The 20,257-nt window shown below is 47.7% G+C and overlaps 1 protein-coding gene across 12 annotated transcripts in view; it reads left to right on the top strand.

The window, feature by feature from the left end:
- ZBTB40 (zinc finger and BTB domain containing 40) overlaps positions 1-20,257 on the top strand; it is a 42,458-nt gene continuing 22,201 nt past the window's right edge. For 8 of the 12 annotated variants that reach the window (XR_003399852.1, XM_026862657.1, XM_026862653.1 and 5 more), the window contains exons 1-5: positions 2,733-2,844; positions 7,535-8,322; positions 8,950-9,083; positions 15,916-16,111; positions 16,643-16,785. Coding sequence is in view for 11 of the 12 variants with exons in the window: in XM_026862657.1 (XP_026718458.1) it covers positions 7,596-8,322; positions 8,950-9,083; positions 15,916-16,111; positions 16,643-16,785 (1,200 nt within the window). In the remaining variant the exon portion in view is untranslated. Of the gene's footprint in view, positions 70-2,732; positions 2,875-4,597; positions 4,761-7,534; positions 8,323-8,949; positions 9,084-15,915; positions 16,112-16,642; positions 16,786-20,257 lie in introns of those variants that run through there. The other 4 variants (XM_026862654.1, XM_026862655.1, XM_026862656.1 and 1 more) reach the window with 4 other exon arrangements.

The following is a 20,257-nucleotide window of genomic DNA, read 5'->3' as shown; positions in this document are numbered from 1 at the left end:
CCCGACCCGCCTCGCTCGGCCCGTCCGCTGCGGCTCACCTCTCCGTGGGCGTCCCGGAGGGTCTCAGCGGTCAGTTCCCCCGCACCCCCACCTTCCATCCCCGCCGGGCTGCCCCAGCTCCGGTCTCCCCCGCCGGGGCTCGGCCTCGCTTCCCCACTTCGGTGCCAAACCCGCGCGGGGGGGCCCTGCTGGGCCGGGGCTCCGCCGCGCCGGGAGTGGGGCGGTTTGCCTCGTCCCGGGGAGCAGGGGAACGGGAGCAGGGAGGGACCGGCTCCCGCGAAGCCTTTGCAGGCGGGTGAGGAGGTTGAAGGGAGCCTGCGGGCTGCCCTTGCCTACAGGCTGGCCGGGAGGTGGATCCCCCACGGGAGTGCTGTGTTAAAACGAGGTGTGCTTGATAGGTGCTCCACGGGAGGCCAGAAAATTGAAGGACTGTCGTCCCTCATTTAGAACACTGCATGTGTCCCTTCTGCCGCAGAGAGTGCCTCAGTGCATCACTGCTGTGGAGAACATGGCAGTAGTCTTTCCTTTTGTAACCTACGGTGACATGCAAAGAAGCTCCCACCAGAATTCTGGCTTTAGCAGTGAGCCAGAGCCTGTCAGCTAGGTACTACTAACCCCTTCAAAGATGTTTCTCATTAGATGCACTTTAGGGGCTCTTTGGGTGGTGTCTTCTGCTTGGACAGAAGTTCTGAACCTTCCAGAAAATATTTTAGACAGAGAAGGGAATTACCTTGCTCGTCCATGCCTTCTTTGCTACAGATTCCTCTGCTTTGGATCAGTACTCGTGTCTGTTCATTCATATGATCGGTTAGAAGACTGACTCATCAAGAGAAATAAATAGGGTTTTTTGCACTAAGCAGTCAGCACTCTCATCCAGTTCCTTGTGTGATCACCAGCTCGACAGAGCTGCTGCAGAGGAGCTGGGAGGAAGGAGGAGCAGGGCTGCCCCTTTCTGTAGCAGCCTGTTGGCTGCTTGGTGTGTTACAGGAATGTGCAGTGATGGGTCCTGCTCAGTAAAACCCACCTCCTCCCCAGGGAGGGACAGGTTTGTACGCGAGTCTCAGGGGTAATTTCTTCTATTGTGGAAAGGAAGGCTGGCACACCTGGTTTATTGGCCCATTAAGTCATAAGGCAGCATAATTCTGCAGGGGTTTGGTTAAGATGTACCAAGTGTCCTGCCTTTGAGGAGGAATTTGGGTTTCATACCTCGGTACGAGGATTGGGTGGTACAGGAATAGCCAGTTGAGTACAGACCAGAACAGAGGTCCTCTCCCAGCTGACCACCCCAGCTTCTGTGGCCAGCTCATTCACTCTTGTTTCATCTCTCTTTCCAGTATATTTTGAGTTAACTGCCATGACATAACCCTTAAACAAGGTGCAGAAAATGCACCTGTGTTTGCCCCAACTGTAGCTCAGCAGTTAAGTTTTCCAGGAGATAAAGAAAGTGAGTTGGTTTCCTGGAGTAAATGCCGTTACACTTTTACATTGCAGCATCCTTCTCTGTCTGTGTTTTAAAGCAACTGCACACACGTTTGAAGTTGTTGTAGGTCCATTTGCGTTAATGGAGTTTCAGGGCTCTGGTGGTGCCTCTCTGCTAGCCTAAAGCAGGAGGTGACAGTAGTGGAAGTCCAGGTCCCTCCTGTCTGACTGTCTCAATAGATTCAGGGTAATTATGTGTACTTTACTAGTACTAGTCCCCATTTTGGGCTGACCACACTTGAGAAATGTCATTCTAAAACTTTTTTTTTAACCCTGTGTGCTTGAAGAAGCCTTTGGATGAAGGTACCATACAGGTGCATTGTGCCTTGTCTGGTTGTAGGTGCAGGAACAATTGTCTGCTGCACTGCTGCTGACAGCAAAACCGATCAAAAAAAGTTGGTCAAAGCAGTGTGGTTTCTTTTTATTAAACCACTAATAAATGACAACATGCAGTCTTCTCTGATGTGAACCTGCCTGACAAACAGCAATTCAGATGCCCAGCTTTTGTTTTTTGAGGGTGTTCTGGGAACCTGTAAAATACAAATACCACTTTCACTGTTGGGCAAAATGAGACATGGATGAGCAGCGACTGGAGCAAACTTTGGCTGTTGCTTTGGGTTTATGTTGGTTTTCCACTGTGTGATTTCATTCTTTTGTTGGGGCAGCGCTATTCCAGGAGGGGTAGACAGCAGCCCACGCTTCGAAGAGTAATGGAAAACGTGCTGTTAAGAGTTGGAGCATACCTATTCGTTTTTCAATCTATTATATTTCCATTCAGAGCATCAGTGGAGAAGCGATAGCCAAAGTGTTGCATGTTTTTTGAGCGGTGTATTCTGCTGCCTTTGGAGACTGTGGAGGACTGCATTTAGTCAAAGTGTTGCTTATTTTCCTCTGTTATCTGTCTGCACTGATGCTCTGAACTGAAATAAAATAGATTGAAAAACAAATTGGTGTGCCCTGGCTCCTTGTACTGGATTTTACATTATCTTCTGGGAGAGTTGCTTGCTCTGGCTCTTTGGAGCACCCCAGAGAAAGGTATGACCCCTCAGCCTCTTTCAACACTTCAGAGACTGAATTACTTTTGGTGGGAGAGGTAAGAAAATTGAATTGCAGTACATGATTTTCTGGCTTTGCAATAACCCTCTTTGTAAGGTCATTATCTTAGTAACAAGAAAACAGGAAACTAGTAAACACGCACAAAAAGTATTCAGATTCTGATTTAGGGCTGTCACTGTCCTTAACTCCTCAGAGCTAAAAACAGAAAGTTGCCCATCGCTTGGAGGCTGTTATTGCACCCTAGGGACTGCAGGTCCAAGGAACAGGAGAGAACGAATCTCGGCTTTCTGTCCGGCTGCATTTACTGATGTACATGGGTCTTGTGAAATGAGCCTTTGAGTAAGTGCAGAACGGGCAGTGGTGGGGTGAGCTCCTCTCACAAGGGCTGGGACCTGCGCTAACTGCAATGAGCACTTTGGACTGCAGCTCCTTTGAGCAGAAAGCTGCGAGTGCAGGGAACAGGAAGGTTGTTGGGCTGCTCCTCTGAGACCCTCCAGTCAGCTCGAACAGAAGTAGCATTTACTTAAGACAGAGAAGTTGGATTCTTCCATTTTGCTTAGCGCTTTCTGTCCACGTTAGTTCTTTATGCCTGCTTTATTTTAGCTTTTTAGAGCTTGCGTAGGAACTGCTTTCTTCTACTTTTGCACCCCGTGTGCAGGTTGCTTTTAGTTATTTTTATTACCGGTCTGTGCACTGCATTGCACTGCGCGGTGCTGTCAGCAGAGGGAGCACAAGGCTGTGGGTTTGTGCTTTTAAAAAGCAGTGTGATGGTATTGTTTAATTTCTTGGCAGGGTAGCAATAGTTGTTGGGGTTTTTAAAATTTGTTTTTGAAAAATAAAAACCGCCTGCTCCATGTGCATCCCAAAGAAGAATTTCAGGCATGGAACACATCTTCAAGCTGGCTACTAATCAATGCAGGATGTAGCTTTTGGTGTTATTTTATTAATGCCCAGCAGGTGTGTTGAACAACACCTTGTAAAAGCCCTTAATTATGACAGTGAGAGTTAGAATCCTTTTGCTAAGGCCGTGGTGGCATTAAAATTCGCTCTGTGCTTTGTGATGGACTTTCTGATGATGTGAGGTACTGCGGCAGCCTCGTAACTGTAAGGGAGGGATGGTGTCACCTGGGCATCTTTGGAGCACCTATCTCTGTAGGCTCTAACTGCTGAAGTGCTCAGTGCTAAATTACAGTTGTCTTTTGATGAACTTAGTGATGTGGATGACTTCTGAATCCGTTGAATCTGGATTGATGTAACTGTATGAATGATGAAGAGAAGTAATTTAATTTGGAAACTCTTATTCAGTCATGTAGGTAGAACTGGGTATTCCTGTTTCCTCGTCCTCTGTGAAGAATCATTGTTGCTATCAACATATCCTTTTCCTATTCTAATGTAGCTTAAAGAAAAAAGACATGATCCCCTTGAACTGTGGAGGTGTACAGGATAGAAGTACCTGGGGAAAGGAGGAAAGAGCTGTAACTGGATGGTGGAGGGTAATGTTTGGTGCAGACCTGTTCTGGATCTCCTGTACTTGGGAGGTTCAGAAGAAGGGGCTTCTTTGCTGAAGTGGGTGACCTGAGAGCAGTCCCAGATGATAATGGCTGCTTAGGGAGGACATTTATCAACATGTGGTTGAGCAGAGCCTTAGGAATATTAGACACTTTTGAAAATGTGACTCAATTTGATTGACTTTGCGGTCTCACTGGAAGTCAGTGGAATGAAAACTCCTAAGACACCTTAGTGTTCTCCCTGAGAAGCTGGCAGGACAAGGCTTAAGGTGTCCTTTGGTGTGTCTCAAAAGATATATTCTTCTTTTGCAAAGCCCATCTGGAAGGTAGCTAAACTGAGCAAATACCTCTGTCTTCTCTCTCCCCCCTTCTGACTCCAGTGAGATGGTATTTTGTCATAGTGCAGTGCTATTGTTTCTCAGATGTCAGAGACCCCAGAAGCAGCCCACTTACCTTAAGTTTGAAATTCATAAAAAACCCCAGTGATCCTGGCTCCAAAGAGGATGTGGAGAAGCAGCTTTAAGCTGAAAAAGTAAGTGTTTTTTTCTCACCAGTGGTGCTCTCAGAGGCAGATGGCTTGTGCTCTGTAAGCACTCATTGCTGCTGAAGTATTAGTTACCTGCTCGCAGAGAGATTGTCAGTTCAGCTCAGTCCTCCAGCCAAATCTCCCAAAATCCGTCTTGAAGATGCCTGGGAAATGAAGCCAGACAAATTCTGGTAAGAAACAAGACCTGTAATTTAACAGTTAGAATAACTATGGTGGTGGAGGCTCCTCCTCCTAAAAAGCAGTTCTTATCGTGACTGGGAACCTTGCTGGAGGAGAAGTTTTAGCCAAACCCAAGTTACTGAGTCCGGAAATCTAGGAGGCAGTGACGGATGAGAAATCAGATTGCTGGTGGTGATTCCTTCTGCCCATAAGATTTGAATAAAACCCTGAAGCATGTTCAAAGTAGGGAGCACTTGACTTGAGGATCGTCTTGGCCATCACCCCTCATTAAAAAATGTCTGTTCTCTTTGGCAGTATTGAATCTTTGGGTCCCCATAATTAAAGAAGTAAAATGTATTGAAACAAATGTGGGTGATCTAATTGCTCAGGACACATTTTCCAGTGCTCTGAGTTGCTGTAATAAAAGGGTCATGCTGCTAGGCTGCTTAGAGCTTTACTGTTTTGAGCTGTCATGGGCAAATATGTCTTCTATATTCTTGCCAGGAATAGAGGGAGCAGACGGTGCTGCTGCTTCTTCCAGCTTGCCATGATAGAAGCAATAGGTTTTCTGCAGAAGGCTATTCATGGCAAAGTGAGCAGACATCTCTTCCAGGACATCAATGCTTCTTCCTTCTTGCCCTTTTGTAGGAAGAGCCACAGCTATTATTATTTAACCACCAGACCCAATTTAATCTCAGATACTCGAAGTCCTTCAGCTCCAGGGAAGGAGTGGGTGGACTGAAACTGCTATTACATTGAGCCTGGCAAAAGAAACGTGTCTCTTCTCCCACGACCAGCAGCAACTCCACTGATGGCAGCTTGATTGCTTGTGGTTTACAACAGCGTGGGAGAATAACAGAGCCTGGGTGTTTAATAGGGTGGAAGTGCAGGTGGCCAACCCTGTGCACAGGCGAGGGGGTAGATCTGGTACTTGTGCAGAGGTGACCTGCAGACCAGCCAGCCTTTGGTAGCGATGTGCCCAGAGAAGCTCTCGTTCCTGGGAGGCTGGAGGGCAGGGTATCAGCAGCTTGTACTGCGTCTGGCTTCGCTTTGCTTATATTAAAACTGCTTTTATTTTACCCACAAGGGCTGGTTTGGTTTTTTTTTCCTGCCTTATTTTCTTTGCCCTGTTGAGAGAAAAGGGGGAAAGGGAGGGAAGTGATAGTGACTTGGTAGGTACCTGGCATTTAGCAAAGGTCAAACTTTCACACAGCTACTTAGGTTTCCTTGCCCTCCAGAAAAAGACTCACCTACCCCGTGCTTTTGCTTCAAAGATATTCAGATGGGGAGCATGACACCTCTGCTTTGAGGTGATATCAGAACCATCTGTGATCTTATCCTGATGGTTGAAAAGCAAGTTACATAGTACTTCATCTTTAAAGAATGGGAGAGCTCTTGGCTGAGCAGGAGAGCTCTCCTGCATAGGTGGTATCCACCAACCAGTTGCTCAGCCGTCTGTAGCTTCAGTATGAAGTGGTGTCTCTTGGCTCCCTCCTGTCTTCCCACAGCCACCGCAGGCAGTGCCATGCAGAGGGACAGCTGGAGTCCTGCCTGCCTGTGGGCAGGAGGTCCTGCTTCCCACAAAGTCTGAACTGCAGAGGGGTTGGCGCCTTGTGGGCGCGAGGCGAGATGCCAGCTCAACCTGCACCCAGCGTCTGCTTGCAACTCGCAATTTGGTGTAAGCTGGGAGTTGCTCCGAGCCTGCTTGCGTGTGAGGCAGTGCCTCAAGTTGGTGTATGAGCATTGGCTCATTAAAGCTTGTGCCCTGACAGGCAATATTACTCCTGTTCTCTATAGGAGAGTAGGAAGCTGAGTGTGAAGATGTTAAGCAGTTGAAGGTCATGTAAATCGTGTCCATCCAGGTGCTCTTCCCCTAGCGCTCATGCTGTTTTGTTTCAGCATCATTGCCAGGACCAGTGTTAGGCATCCTAGTGTGTAGACAAGGCAGTAACATCTTTATCTTGTCTAGCTTACATAAAAACTCCAGATATCCCGCTGATACAAATTCAGTTGGCAGATGTCCTATCTATTCTCACTTCTGAAGTGGGGTGGGGAGAAAAGTAAAAGTGAGGCTCTGGTAGATGGGATTAGGGCTGTGGACTTCAGCAAGAAATTACAGTTTGGGGGAAAAGACTTGTAAATTGATGTGTTAGGACCGTGGTGTGCTGAGAAGGGTGATGCCGAAGGCCCCGGGCTGCAAGCATCTCTCTATCTAACACTCCTGTGCCTCTGCTGACCTTAGCAGTGATGTGGGGAGAAAATGAACTGGTCCCAAACCACTTAGTGCTTTGCAGGTCAAAACCAGCAGCTCAGATTCTCCTCTGTGTTTGGTAGGTGTTCTGAAGAGGTCTTCCTGCAGTGCTTCCACACCTGCCCTTTCAGAATCCAGCTTCTGAATTCAGTCTCAGCTCCGGCTTCTGGAGGCAGGGAGAGCCTGGCACTGCAGTGCCTGATCTCAAGAGCATTCACACCTCCTTGAGCTCTGTGGCAGGAGGCACATCAGGGAGTCGTTTCACTCTTCTTGTAGCTCCTGGGACTCAGCACTCATTCCTCAGCTCTTTCTGAAGTACTTGGAACAATATCTAGACTCTCAAGCTCCTCTAGGGTAAGTTGCTGAATTTGGGGAGTGTGAGTTTAGAATGGGGCCTCTTGCTGTAACCATGAACTGTGGCATAGTAAACTACTAGGAGGTGTAAACTGAAAAGAAATTTTTGCTTACTCTTTCTTTCTGTCTGGCTACTATCTGAGCAAAGTGCTAACTGGATCCTTTATTTTTTTTCACTAGCTGGACTTTGTGAAAGTGGTGTGGAGACCATGTCAAGAGGAGGCTAGTAGACCCTGGTGCCATGGAGCTTCCCAGTTACAGCAAGCAGCTGCTGCAGCAGCTGTACGCTCTCTGCAAAGAGGAACAGTTCTGTGATTGCACCATCTTCATTGGGAATGTTCATTTTAGAGCACACAAGGTGGTTTTGGCTGCTGCCAGCCTGCTTTTTAAATCCCTGTTGGACAGCACAGACACCATCTCCATCGATGCTTCTGTGGTGACCCCCGAGGAGTTTGCGCTCTTGCTGGAGATGATATACAGTGGCAAACTCCCACTGGGGAAACACAATTTCACCAAAGCTATCTCCGTGGCAGATAGTCTTCAGATGTTTGATGTGGCTGTTAGTTGCAAAAACCTCCTCAGGGACCTCATCAGCTGTTCTACTCAGGGCCAGGTAGTAAGAGAAGTCTCCAGCCAGGCAGCAGACTCATCTGGAAACCGTGCTGAAGCTAATAACCTGCCCCAGTCTGAAAAACCTGGTGAAGGAGAAACAGATGATATCCTCCCTCGGAGAGTTTCCCCTTTTCCTGGTGCTGTAGAAGCAGAAGTAGAAGCAGGTGTTTCTCCTCCTGGCCACGGATTTACTGTGAATCACACCTGGGTTCAGCAGGACACGATGTCAAGCGACTCCAGATCCCTCCAGGAGGATTCAGGCTCCCGTCCTGACCAGCCTTCCCATGACGAGCAGGGTGGCTGTGTGGAAGAGGAGCTTGCTGAGTCTCCAGAGGAGAAAGGAGTCAAGGATTTAGGTGAGACTTCACAGGTCTGGGCACAGCATTGCCTCTTATTTGCAACCACGTTGACTCATGTTTTCCTGTTATGGGGGATCTTTTCCTTTTGTGTTTGTTCTTTTTAGTTTGCTCTGGGTTGGCAGCAGCACCAACACATACAGTTTTTCTGCAGGGACTTCCTTTCTGTGGCACCTTGCAATACTCTCCTTTGGCCTTTGCAGTTGCTTTACGCTCACCACTTTACCAGAGCTGTAGTGAGCAAAACTTTTCTTACCCGTGTACCTGATTGCATCTGACGTACAGTGGGATCTGCATTAGTGCAGGACATGAGGTTGATAAGGCAATCTTTATCACAGTAAGTGAACAGAGTTGTCTGCTAATGCTACCTTATCCTTTAAACTCCTGTTCAGCATGGAGGGAAAACAGAGGCTGTACTGGGTTTAAAATAAATGTTCCATTTATAACTGGTGTTAAATAAACTGTTGGTTTTCCCTCCAGGCTGTGCGATATCTTTAGAAGGGATTTGAGAGTCACAGTTTCCCTATTATAGCCAATGTGCTGGTTACAAACTGATGCCTTTCAATCACATCATGCTTTCTGTGAATCCCTTCAATTAGCAAATAACTCATCTTGTTTCTTACACAGAAGCAGAGAGCAAAAGCTGTAAACTGCATTTCTTTCTTCAATATGAAAGTGTTTTCTCTGAGGCCCTTTCTGATGCCCGAGCTGTGCTGAAAAGACTAGAAGAGTGCAGAGAAATTGATGCCTCTCAAAAGGAGGTAAGTATGTTTACCTGGGTAAATGATACATATTTTTTTCTTCACCCTGCTGAAGGCTGGAATAGTTTGTGCCCTGTTTAGGAAATCGTTTCATGAGCAACTGGGGCACCAGTGCCTGGTTGTTTGAAGGGCAACACGTGCTCACCTGAACAATACCCTGGAGAGAAGCATCTGTAAGAGCAAGCTGCTCATGTGTGTAGGTAAAGAAGTGTGCGTCCTACGCTGAAGACATTGTGTTGTAGGAGAGCTCCAGTGCTGATTTCTCTTCTGTTTATGGAATTTGCTTTGGGAACTGTATCGACTTTTAGATAACTGACATATGAGATCCCAAAATAGACTTCCCGAGCCCTCAGTGAGGGCTTGCTGTGAAGCATCTGCTTGGCTCTGCGTATGGCAGCCTGCTCGTGGGGAGCGTTCTGGGAGGGCTACGGGTGCCGCCCTCAGCGCTTCTGCTGATGGTGTGCTGCTTTAAAAGCAGTTGCTGGTGAATGATGCTCAAGTTACTGTTACAAGGGATGATTGAGTCTGGTGCTTGGTTAATGCTGAAGGATACTCTGGGCTCTGAAAAATGGTAGCCTGGTACCAGCTGTACACACCAACTTGAAGCCACCACAGAAACAGCAGGTTATGTCCGTATTGGTGTAGCTCTAGTGCAGGAGGATGCGGAGCTTGGAAATGATTGTGGTGGCTCCATGTGGGCACTCATGCTGGCTGCATGCTCCTGCATGATCGCAGGGTCTGGGAAAAAGCTGTGACACTACGGAGTGAGGGTGGAACTGAACTTGCTCTCCTTACCCGGGTGTTTCTGATAGGGCGTTTTTCATACCAGGGTACATGAACCGCCCTGTGTACTTTTTCTGTGTGTGTAAAAATGAGAATGTGACTGTTTTACTGCTGACTCTTCCATGGCTCCATGGTTAGCTGGGCCTTTGAAGCCAAGAAATGCTGTTCCCTTGGTTGGGGGGCTGCGATGCTCTGTAGGTTCCCATGTGTTTGCTGGCTGGGAAACTGTCTGGATTTGAGTCACTTGGTCCCTCCAGTACCATTATGACCATGAGACAGGGGACATTCAGGCTGTGATGGCATTCTCTTTTAAAAACCCAAGGCAACCTGTTTATTAGACAAAAACCTGTATTACAGCAGGGAGAATTCCCTTGAGTTGGGGAGTGCAGGTTTCTTTTTTGATGAGCCTTTAAATGTTTGTGGAGGGTGGCTCATGTTCTTTTACCTGCTGACCCTCCTGATGGTGTTGAATTTAACATCTGTGGGGCTTTAGGAGGGGGATGTGTGTTCTAATTCGTGTTTGTAGCAGCAAGCCTGAGTGCATAGTTCTCAGCATGCCTGCGTGCCCCAAGAAGGATTAGGTTTTCGTATGATTATATGTCGCCCTGCTCAGAAAAATATGTCAGGTTTAAGATTTTACCTATTCTGCACCTTGGCAATTGGAGCGGTGCTGGAGAGGGTGCTGGGCGATGCGGGTGAGCACTGCCAGAAAGGATTTGGCAGCTCCATGCACTCATGCCAGCAGGGATGACCCATGCTGGCCTGCCTTCCCTTGCCCACTTGTGCTGCCTCCACGGTCACAGGGCAGAACCACACCTGCAGAGTGCTCAGGCAGTGTGTGACCTCGCTTCTGCTCTGCCTAACAGCCCCATTTTCTATTGCTTTGCGGTGACTGTTGCTTCATGTTTCCTCAGCACCTCCAAGACCCAGCAGGTGAGGTTCACAGACTCGAGCCTGGCCCTTTATGCTCCCAAATGAGCTGTTGCAGCAGGAGCCAAGCGAGAGGTTGTGGAGTTCAGAGACAGTTCGGGTGTCTGACCGCAAAATGGCAGCTGGACAGTTTTTCTGCAGCTATAAATAAATGCTGAATAAATGAGAAATGGATTTTCTTTAAGCCTTCCTGAAAAATCGCTTCTCAGCTGTGACAAGCATGAAAAGTGTCAGCCCCAGGGCAGTGGGGGGCACAGACCGCAGCCTGTTGTGAGCAAGGGCTCAGCCAGATCTGTCCCTCTGAGCTCCCCTCTGAGACAAGCAGAACCTGTGGGCACCGGCACCGAGCCTGGGCTCTGTTTCCAGCAGACGGAGCAGCTTTTTCCCACAAGAGCCCAGTGTTTTCTTCAGGGGAAGCACAGCAGTGTGTTTTTTAAGTCATGCTTTAAAGTGCAAGTTCAGCTCCAAAGAGCCCAGCTTAGGATGCGTAATTAAGGCTGAGATTGTGCCAGTGATAGACGTCAGTGGATTTTACTTTTTTCCCCTCTCCTTTTATTTTTCCCTCCCCCTTTTTTGTATTATTTCACTAGTCATTTGCTTGAAGTCTCTTGGGTGCCTCGGGGCAAGTAAAAGTCTGGAAGCCTATGAGATGCCATTTCTTTGCACTGAGCAGTCTTGCTGCGCGCGCTTGCCCTGCCGCAGGGGAGATCTCCCATCCCTCATGCACACTTCTTTCTGCTCAGGAGCTTTTTGTGTGCGGCTTATCTCTACAGGCAAGCAGCAGTATGTTTTGGACAACAAAGTCTGGTCAGTGTGGGGGCTTGCAGGTGTGTTTGGGGGTTTTGCAAGCCTGCCTGTTGACAGCGAGGCTGTCCTGGTGTTCAGGCTCCTCTGGTTACCACAGATTTTACCTTGGACATAGCCTCTGTATTTGTATTCCCTTGCTCAGGAGCTCATCCCAAGGCTGCATGGGTGCCTTGTTCTGCTCCTCTCTGGTCTTGCTGCCTTATTTCCTGCTACTTCCAGTGGAGATTTGTTAGGTCATGGGGTTTTTCCCCAGGGAGGTTTGTGGTGCAGGGCTTGCTTTTGTGAGAATTATTACTTCTCTCCAAGTCTGATGTTGCATTCTGCTCCCTGGGCTGAAAAATGTGGATGAGTTGCTTTTCTGTTTAGGGAGATGTGATTCTTGTTTTTGTTTTAGAGTCTCTCTGTGTATCTGACATAAACTATTCCTATCTAATTTGGTTCTGGCTTGGATGAAACCTGTTTGGAAATGAGAACAAGACTGAAATTGCAGTAATTTGGGGAAGCGTAGAAGAGCTTTGTTGGTGTCAAGTCTTATCTTCCTGTGCTCTCTTAGAGAAACTCAATTCAAATTATTGCACAGCTCATTTGTTCCTTCGACTACTGGGTTCAGATGAAGTGGGGGAGCGTTGATTCTCCCATGTAAAAATAAATGTCATCGTGCTTATGGATCATTACCATTGTCTGTGGGCCTGTCCAGTTATTGTTGTCCTTCATTTGCAGCTGCAGGTATTTCTGGATGAGGCAGAAGAAAGAAGTTTCCCATTATCTTTTGCATCCTGATGAGAAGTGATAGGTTGTGAGGGTTCTATTTTGTGGTGGCAGAACTGGAGAACATTTTTCCCCCATTCTAGTGTAGTTGTGTGGAAGTTTGGACTGAACTTTTTCTCCCATTATGTGGAGCAAGCAGTGGTCAGCATTCTCCACAGAGCCTTCCTGGTGCTGGGGTCTCCCTCATCAGTCACATAAAAATGCAGGCTTGAAAAAAAAGCACTTAAGATATCTGAACCAGAAATGGGAACCTAGTTTTCTCCAATTATTGTATGCACAGTGATAACTGACAGACTTCATGACACGGGCATAGCCTACGAGCTTATCTGTGGTCCAGACGTGTAGAGCCAGTCCCTGTGCTGTCTGTGCCACTGACTCTTGCGGGCAGCAGCTCTGTCCATGCAGGTTTCCAGTGGCTTTTTTTATATTTACTTCCCCTTACGCACATCAAAAATGAATCAGTAGAAAAATGCAAAGCAGTTTGTGTTCACAGAAGACTGGTGGCTATGTCTCTGGAAGTTTCCCTGTGGTGACCAGCCTCCTGTGGTCAGGGACTTTGCAGCTCGCTGAACAGCCAGTGCAGCTCTCCTCAGGGAATGGAGGAGGCATTGAGGTGCTGGCACAGGAGTTACCACGTTCAGGGGTAAGTATTCTAACTGAATGTGCCTCCCTTGTGAGGGAGGTGTCTGAAGGGAGCTAGCTTCTGTCACCCTAGACCCCGTGGCTTTCCAGCCTGTCTCTTGCAGATCCCTCCCCACCACCCTTTGGGTGCTTGCATTTACTCTGAACCCAGTGTTTGAGGGAGATCTCTCAGTAGTAGCCACTGAAGTGGCTTTTTGCTGAGATGTGCTCTCACAGCAGGACCAGAAGCATGGATAAGGCACAAAAATCCATCAACCTGCTTGCCCATCTGCAGGGAAGAGGGAGGCTAGTGGCTAGATGGGCTAGTGGCTGCACTGACCTGCCCTTGTTCTCTCCTCACGTCCCTGGGTGAAATCCTCAGGGTGCCCGGGCCATTGCACTCCCTGGTAGAATGTACATTACTTGCCCATCTGGTTGAGGTCCTCTCTGGGTCCCAGGATGTGCCCCAGCATGGCACACCCGTCGAGTTGAGCCCAGCCCAGGCTCAGGACTGCTCCTTGCAGGGCCAGCCACCAGCTGTTCTTCAAGCAGCCCTGTCCCCACCCAGAAAAACTTAATCTCACCGTCGTGCTGGAGTGGGAGGTGGAGGTCCCAGAGGCACTGTCTTCCTAAAGTGTTGTGGATTGGTGTGAGGAGGGAGATTAATGCCTGGCTGGGAGGACACACTGCTGACGCAGCTCCTGCCCATTTCAAAAGCAGGTTGTGGCTCTGCATGAGCAGCATCTGGCATCTTCCTATCCAAAGCGGCAGAAGATCTTGGAAGGAGCAAGCAGAGGATAATAAGAAGCGAAGGGACAGAGCTAGAGGTTCTGTGGTGGGGCAAAGGAAGACAGCAGTGTTGGAATCACATGTATAGAGGAAATAATGCAAAATGTGGAAAATCTGGGGATTGTATGGAGATAGGAGACCTGCCTCCTGTGGGGATTCCTGTTCAGAGCTTGCCTTGGAAATGGGGAGGTTTGAGATGAACTGGGAGGACTATTCTATGGCCTGTGACTGCTGGGGAACTGAGGAGTGCTGTGGCCACCAGAACTGACACCCCCAACTGGGACCAAACTTCTCAGTGAACATTGAACCTATTTGGTGGCACAGCTTAAGCTTAAGCCATGTCTTGGTGACTCAGTTTCCCTGCTCAGAGACCCTCTCTTGCTCCAGTCTGGAAGTTGGATATGGGCTAATTTCTGCCAATTTGGCCATGAGTGGTTTTGGAAGCATAATGGATCAGGCTCTGATGTGTGGGCACACAATGACTAAGTGGAAGCTGGGGTTCCAGCTAATACCAGTATTTCTCAATTTTTTTCCAGGGTCTTTGGGAATTGTTAGTGCTTCAAAGTAAGTCTAAAATGTGCTGTGTGCTCTTTCAAAACACTGCTGAAAGGCGGCTGTTCCCACTGAGCAACGTGTCCGAGGAAAGGTCTTCCGGAAAGAGACTATAAATAGCAGAGCCTTTCAGTTTCTGAAAACTCATTTCCATTAACCAAATCCATGCACTGAGGAAGGGATGTTATCTGGAGTTCTGGGTAGCAATGCTGTGCTGATTTTAATTTGAAAAAATAAAAATAAAATATTATGACAACGCAAGTTACTTTTCATCCCTATTAGTAAAAACATGTATTTGGCAGAGTGCTGAGCACCTTTAGGATGGTAAGAGTCAAGATATTTTGCGTTTTACAGGATCATTTTCATGTGGAAGGGGCCAGTCATGCAAGCCTTAAGAACAAACATGATCTGGTTATCAAGTCTCATTACAAATTAATGTTTGTATTAAAAAAATACCTTTAAGCTTGTTCTTCAGCACGTCTGCAGCAACTGCTTTCTTCCTTTATAACAGAGTCCTTCATGTCCACGTCTCTCTGTTCAGCAGGAAAAATGCCGTTAGCGGGTAAGAGCTGGGACTCCTGCAGCTTCCCCTCTGTGGATACTCTTTGCAATAGGTCACTGCACTGTCATGCTGCCCTAATATATGAGCATTTACACCTGCTAGGAAAAGCAAGTCCACCATTCCCCTGGTGCGGCCCCAAGCAGTTGCATTCAGTCTTTTTATCATAGAAATAAAAATGACAATGACAGCAGAAAATGGCCGCTCTCTCTGGAGCTGGGCTAAGCTCTCCACTTCAAAGGTACTTTTATAGCATCCCTGGAGTCTCTAATAAAGGATGCCTGCTCTGAAAGGCTGGCATCTCTCCTGGAGAGCTGGGAAGCTTGTGTCTTTAGGGGCAATATTTACAGCGTTAAAGGGCTCCAGGGAAATGGGAGCAAGAGTTACAGCTTATTTCTTTTCCTTTTATTTCCATAACTGCGCAGGTATGTTTGCCTCTGGTTGCTGTTTTGGGCCACTGGAGTGGGTTTTGGAGCTCTGGGTGTGATTGCCAGGTGTGCTGAGAGCCCACGACAGTCAGAGTTTGCGTGCCTCCTCTCCAAAGCTTTTGCTAGGAGACGTAACTCCATTGTGACTTGAGGATGGAGATTCCTGAAAGTCCATTTAAAATGCTCTCTGCTTTCTGTGAAGTGATCTATCCTTGTTGTGCAGTGAAATATAGTGTCCCCTGCCCTAGCCATGGGTTTCCAAAGTAATTAGACTATGTTTTATTAGGTCTCTTAGACTTACTGGCATTTCGCTGTTAGGGGGAGAAATGAAAAGATGATTCAGCTCTGGTTTGTGGGGCTTGCTGTAAAGATAAGGGCTGGCAGTCGTGGCTTGCTGCCCTCTTTCCCAGGACTGGTGGCTGCACACTGGAGCTTGAGTTCAGTGATGTGTGTCTATGTGATTATTTTTTTGTTTTGTTTAAATTTTTTGTCCCCTGAACAAAAATCCCAGGATTCTGCTTTTCGTGTCTGTGTCTAGGGCAGTTGGCTCTGCTATTAAAATCTTCACTGCGTTTACCTGCCTGTTCTGTTGTAGGCTCTGGTTGCCTGTTTGGCAGAGGCAGGGGAACAGTCGGTGTTCAAGAGACTGCTGAGCAAAGTGAAGGATGCTCAGACCCTGGATGCTCAGACCCTCGTGTCTTTACTGAAGCTGTTTCAAGACGGAAATCCCAAGCTGAGAGCAGCTTTGCTGGAGAGGGAAGAGGACAGTGGAGAAACCCTGCAGCAAACAGGTACAGAAGTGGGTGCAGCCTCTGGCAAAGTGAGCAGGCAACCTCACAGACAAAGCAGGTCTCCAGAAACCCGTGTCCTTGCTGGGATGCAGGAGATTTATCATATGCTGGCTGAGATGCTGGAGCTTTTCCATCCCCCAGCAGCGGGGTGTGGGCAGTGCTGGGCTCTCCCCATTGCTGCCTGGAGGGCTGGATCGATGGCTGCACAGCCAGCGTGAGTCAGAGCGCAGCTGAGCCTCAGGATTGAAAGCTCCTTTCTTACTTGAGTCTAACACAAAGCAGTGGCCTTGCAAACCTGGTGTTAACCTCCAGCTTGCTTTATGGCTTTGTGCTCTGTTAGATAAATGAGACGTTTTCCTTTCATAGAGTTTAAAGAGAATAGTAAAGTGGATTTCCTCTGCTGCTTGTGCTTGGGATGAGCTTTGCTATTCACTTAGATCTTTCACAGAGTCTCACTCACTTCAGGAGCCTGTCAGTTCCTTCAGACTGACTTGTTTCTTCTCTTGTGTTTCTGAATCCTTTTCTCCCCAGAGAGCACAGATGAGGGAGAGACACTGACCGCTCGCTTGCTGGGACGCAGGGAGGAGCTGATCCAGAGCGTGACACAGCTGAGTCCCATCGTAGAGTTCCTGGAGGCAGCAGAAGAGGGATTCCTGACTGACTCGGAGAAGCGGGTAAAAAAAAATCTGAAATAAGGAGAACTTTGAGGGCGAGGGGGTGGGTGTGGTGTGTCTGCAAGGAAACATCTTACCACATGCTTTGCCAAGTGATGTGCTAGCCTCACCTGGCAGTTTCACCTCCCTTTTGCACAGCACGGACTGCACATGTGTGTTGTCTCAGGTCCTTCTGTGCGGAACCGTGGGAACAGTGAAAGCTGAGCTGTGAAGGCAGCCTCGAGACCAGGAGGAACGCTACGCTGCCAGACACAGAGTCAGGCTGCTCCTGCAAGTGGAGCCTGGCGCAGAGGAGGTGCCTGGTACTTCCCGTAGGCCCTGAAAATACCTTTTTGTGAGCCCAGAGAAGGCTCTGTAGTGCAGTTTGGTTTCAGCAGAACCACTAATACCTCTGTGCTTGCCAGTTACCTCCTTGTGTACATGGTCCTCAGTTTGGCTTTCAGCTGACTCTCCCAGCTTTAACTCTTTTCTTTAACTCTTATCACACAGTAGCCTGCAGGAGTAGCACATCTACTGACTGATTTTTTTTTTTTTTTTTGTAATGTGTTGAATGCAGCAGTTGGTGGGGAGGACTGTTGCTTTCCTGTAAGCAATTACATTATGTGCACTGATTTGCAGAAGCCATAAAGGACAAAATACTGTGTATAACCTGCTTTCCTTTGTGTTGGAGGGAGCTAGCTATACCCTGCCTGCGCAGCTGAAACTTGCAGGGTGCCCTAGCATGCAGCGCTCTGTACGCAGCTCGCAGACCTCCTGTCCTAGCTTGTCATATCAGTTAGTTCCCCTGACGTGGGATTATAGTGAGTGGAAAGCACTGTTGTGCTCAGCAGCATGAATGATGTCTGCTTTCTGTCTGAGTGAGCCTGACCAGAGCCACAACTGGTGGGCTGAGGATCTCTGCCCATCTCATCAGTCCTTTGACTAATGCCGTGCTCACTTGCATGCAGTCCCTGACCAAGAGTCTGGTGTGGAACATCCCCAAGCATGGGCACAGCTCGGGGCAGGAGGGCCAGAGAAGGTGCTGCCCACAGAGGCATCTGCCTTATCCTTGTGGGCTAGGGTGTGGCAGCTGATGAATTCTCCCCTCTGAAAACAGCATGGCTGAGCCTCGAATGTGGAAGTGAGAGGAGAGAGCAAGATGTGAATGCAGCAAAGGGCTCAGCATCTGCTGGGGATATTGTGGCTGTCAGCAGAGACCTGTGCAGGGGGCCTGGCGCTGAGCTCCTGGCTGTGAAAGCTGCATCAGCAGTGGGGAGATTAGGATTTTTCATATATGCTCGGTCATGTTGCAGCGTGGCCTTTCTTTTAAAGGCGGCACCTTTTCCCTGGCCTTTCTTTTTGTCTTTATGGAATTAGGTAGTAAAAATGCAGCCATTTTGTTTGTCCTTCCCATTGAAAAAGAAAAAAACAACAAACCAACCTTTTCTGCCATCGCTATTCTGCTCCTTGGGCACAGGATACAGCCTTTAATTGCATCATCATATACTACGGGACTCCTGCCTCTTTTGGTGAAAAGGCAGTGTTATTCAGTATTTCTTTTTATCCTCTTCAGTCACTGTATGATCCATTTGCTGCAGAGCCTCCAAATGCTGCTCCGAATACAAAGTCCTTCTCCTGTTAGATCTCTTCATGCTCTTGTTTTGGGCCACATGTTCCCAGCAAATAACAGATGTATTTGGGGGGCACTCCCCTGAGGCTGGGTGCATTGCTTTTCCCATGCTGTGCCACAGGAAAATAAGGCAGAAATTACTAAGTGTAGGCTGATCTTGGGGGGTTCCCTTTTTTTCAGCCTTGCTTTATTTGGTTTTTTCCTCTTCCCTGCCCTCCCCTGCCCCACCCCTCAGACGAGTGGAGAAGTGCTTTATTATTTCAGAAGTTAAATTGATTAAAATGATGGGCCTGTGGCATGTGTGCAGCTGACATCTCTGGTGTCTCAGCTGCCGTACTGGGAAAAAGAACATGGAATTAGTAGCCACCTCTGAAGGTTTCATCTTACCTGATTCATCCAGCATTGCACTAGAGCTCTTGACTGGAAGAGGTAGGATCTAGTTCTCCAAGGGTTCATAAAGATGAGGTTTTACTTTTTCTTCTCACAGTCACTGCCTCATTAGCTACACATTTATTCAGCAAGACAAGCGCAAGTTTTACATGTAACAGCCTTTTTTTCTAGGCAACCAGGTTCTTTCTGTGCCTGGTCCAAGCTGTGCATGGAGCAAGTCTGATTTTCTTTGCTGGAAAAGCAGTACCTGATGTGTTGTGAAGGCTCTTTGTAAATCCCTGGGTTTTTTTATCTACCATTTCTATTTTTTGAGTGCTTAACTTTTGGCTTTATTAATGTTTCTGTAATGTGGGGAGGTAGGGTGGAAGATTTGATGCTGATTATCACTTAAAAGAAATAAACTTGGATACAGAGGAAGAGCAGGTAACCTCTCATGCATGGTGTTCCATGGCTTAGGTTGTTGCAGAGTTCAGAGCAACCAGTCCACAATACAGCCCTGAACCCAGAGCATCAGAGTAGCTGGTAGAAACATCTGTCCTTCTGTCCAGGCTCTCTTCTAGAGGGGACTTTGGTATTTTGAGCTATGTGCTTTCTCTTCCCTTTGGCTCCGGTGCCTCCATAGCTTGATGCTCAAAGCAAACTGCTCCAGAGTCAGGACAGGTATCAATGACAGCACAAGCAAGGTTACTGGCTGTTGTAGGAGCAGTCTTAACTGGGGATGGAGAAGCCCTGTTGCAAGGAGAATGGGGGGATGTTTTCTGACTTTCTCACCTGGTGTTGTCAAAATGAGTCTTGAAATGTCAACACTCTGTCTCCCGCTGCCAGGGACATCACTTCTGTGCCTGTCGACACTTGCCTAGGAGCAGTGGTAGGTTACATCAGGAGCTCCCCAAAAGGATACTGCTCTGGTACCCTTTTTTGCATCCTCTTAGGACTTCAGACTGAGTGATCCAGAGTCAGCTCAGTGTGAGTTAGATGGGAGGATATGTCAACAGGTTTAACAGAGTTTTGGCTATAAAAGGACAGATCTTTAGAAATGAGAGAAACTAATTAATGAGATCAGTTGCTCGTAAGAGCACAGGAGGAGCTGCTGGATTAGTTTTTTATGTTGAAGGTAGGAGAGCTATCTGAAATTTGCATCCTCAACGAGAGAGAAGAATTTGTATGAGAGGTTACAGACCTGAGTGAATGAATAACTTGAGGAAGAGTATTAGGACCTGCAAGGAATGGCTGAAATGTCCAACAGGCAAAGAAATGTGCTTTAGAGGTATGAAGAGAGTCCTGTGGTACATCAGGCTGCTGGGCATCACAGGCTGTATTGTGGCAACCAATGTTTGTCTGATCCAGTAAAGAAAAATAATAATGAGAAGACATGACCATCAAACTCATGACTGAGCCTAGGGACAAATCCAAGAGACATACAGAAACAGGAATTTCCTGCAGCTGGACTGAAACCACAAGTCAAAGGTCATC

The sequence above is a fragment of the Athene cunicularia genome (assembly GCF_003259725.1).
Source record: "Athene cunicularia isolate RWA chromosome 21 unlocalized genomic scaffold, athCun1 chr21_part1, whole genome shotgun sequence".
Lineage (NCBI taxonomy): Eukaryota > Metazoa > Chordata > Aves > Strigiformes > Strigidae > Athene > Athene cunicularia.
This window is presented reverse-complemented; position numbering and strand designations above follow the sequence as displayed.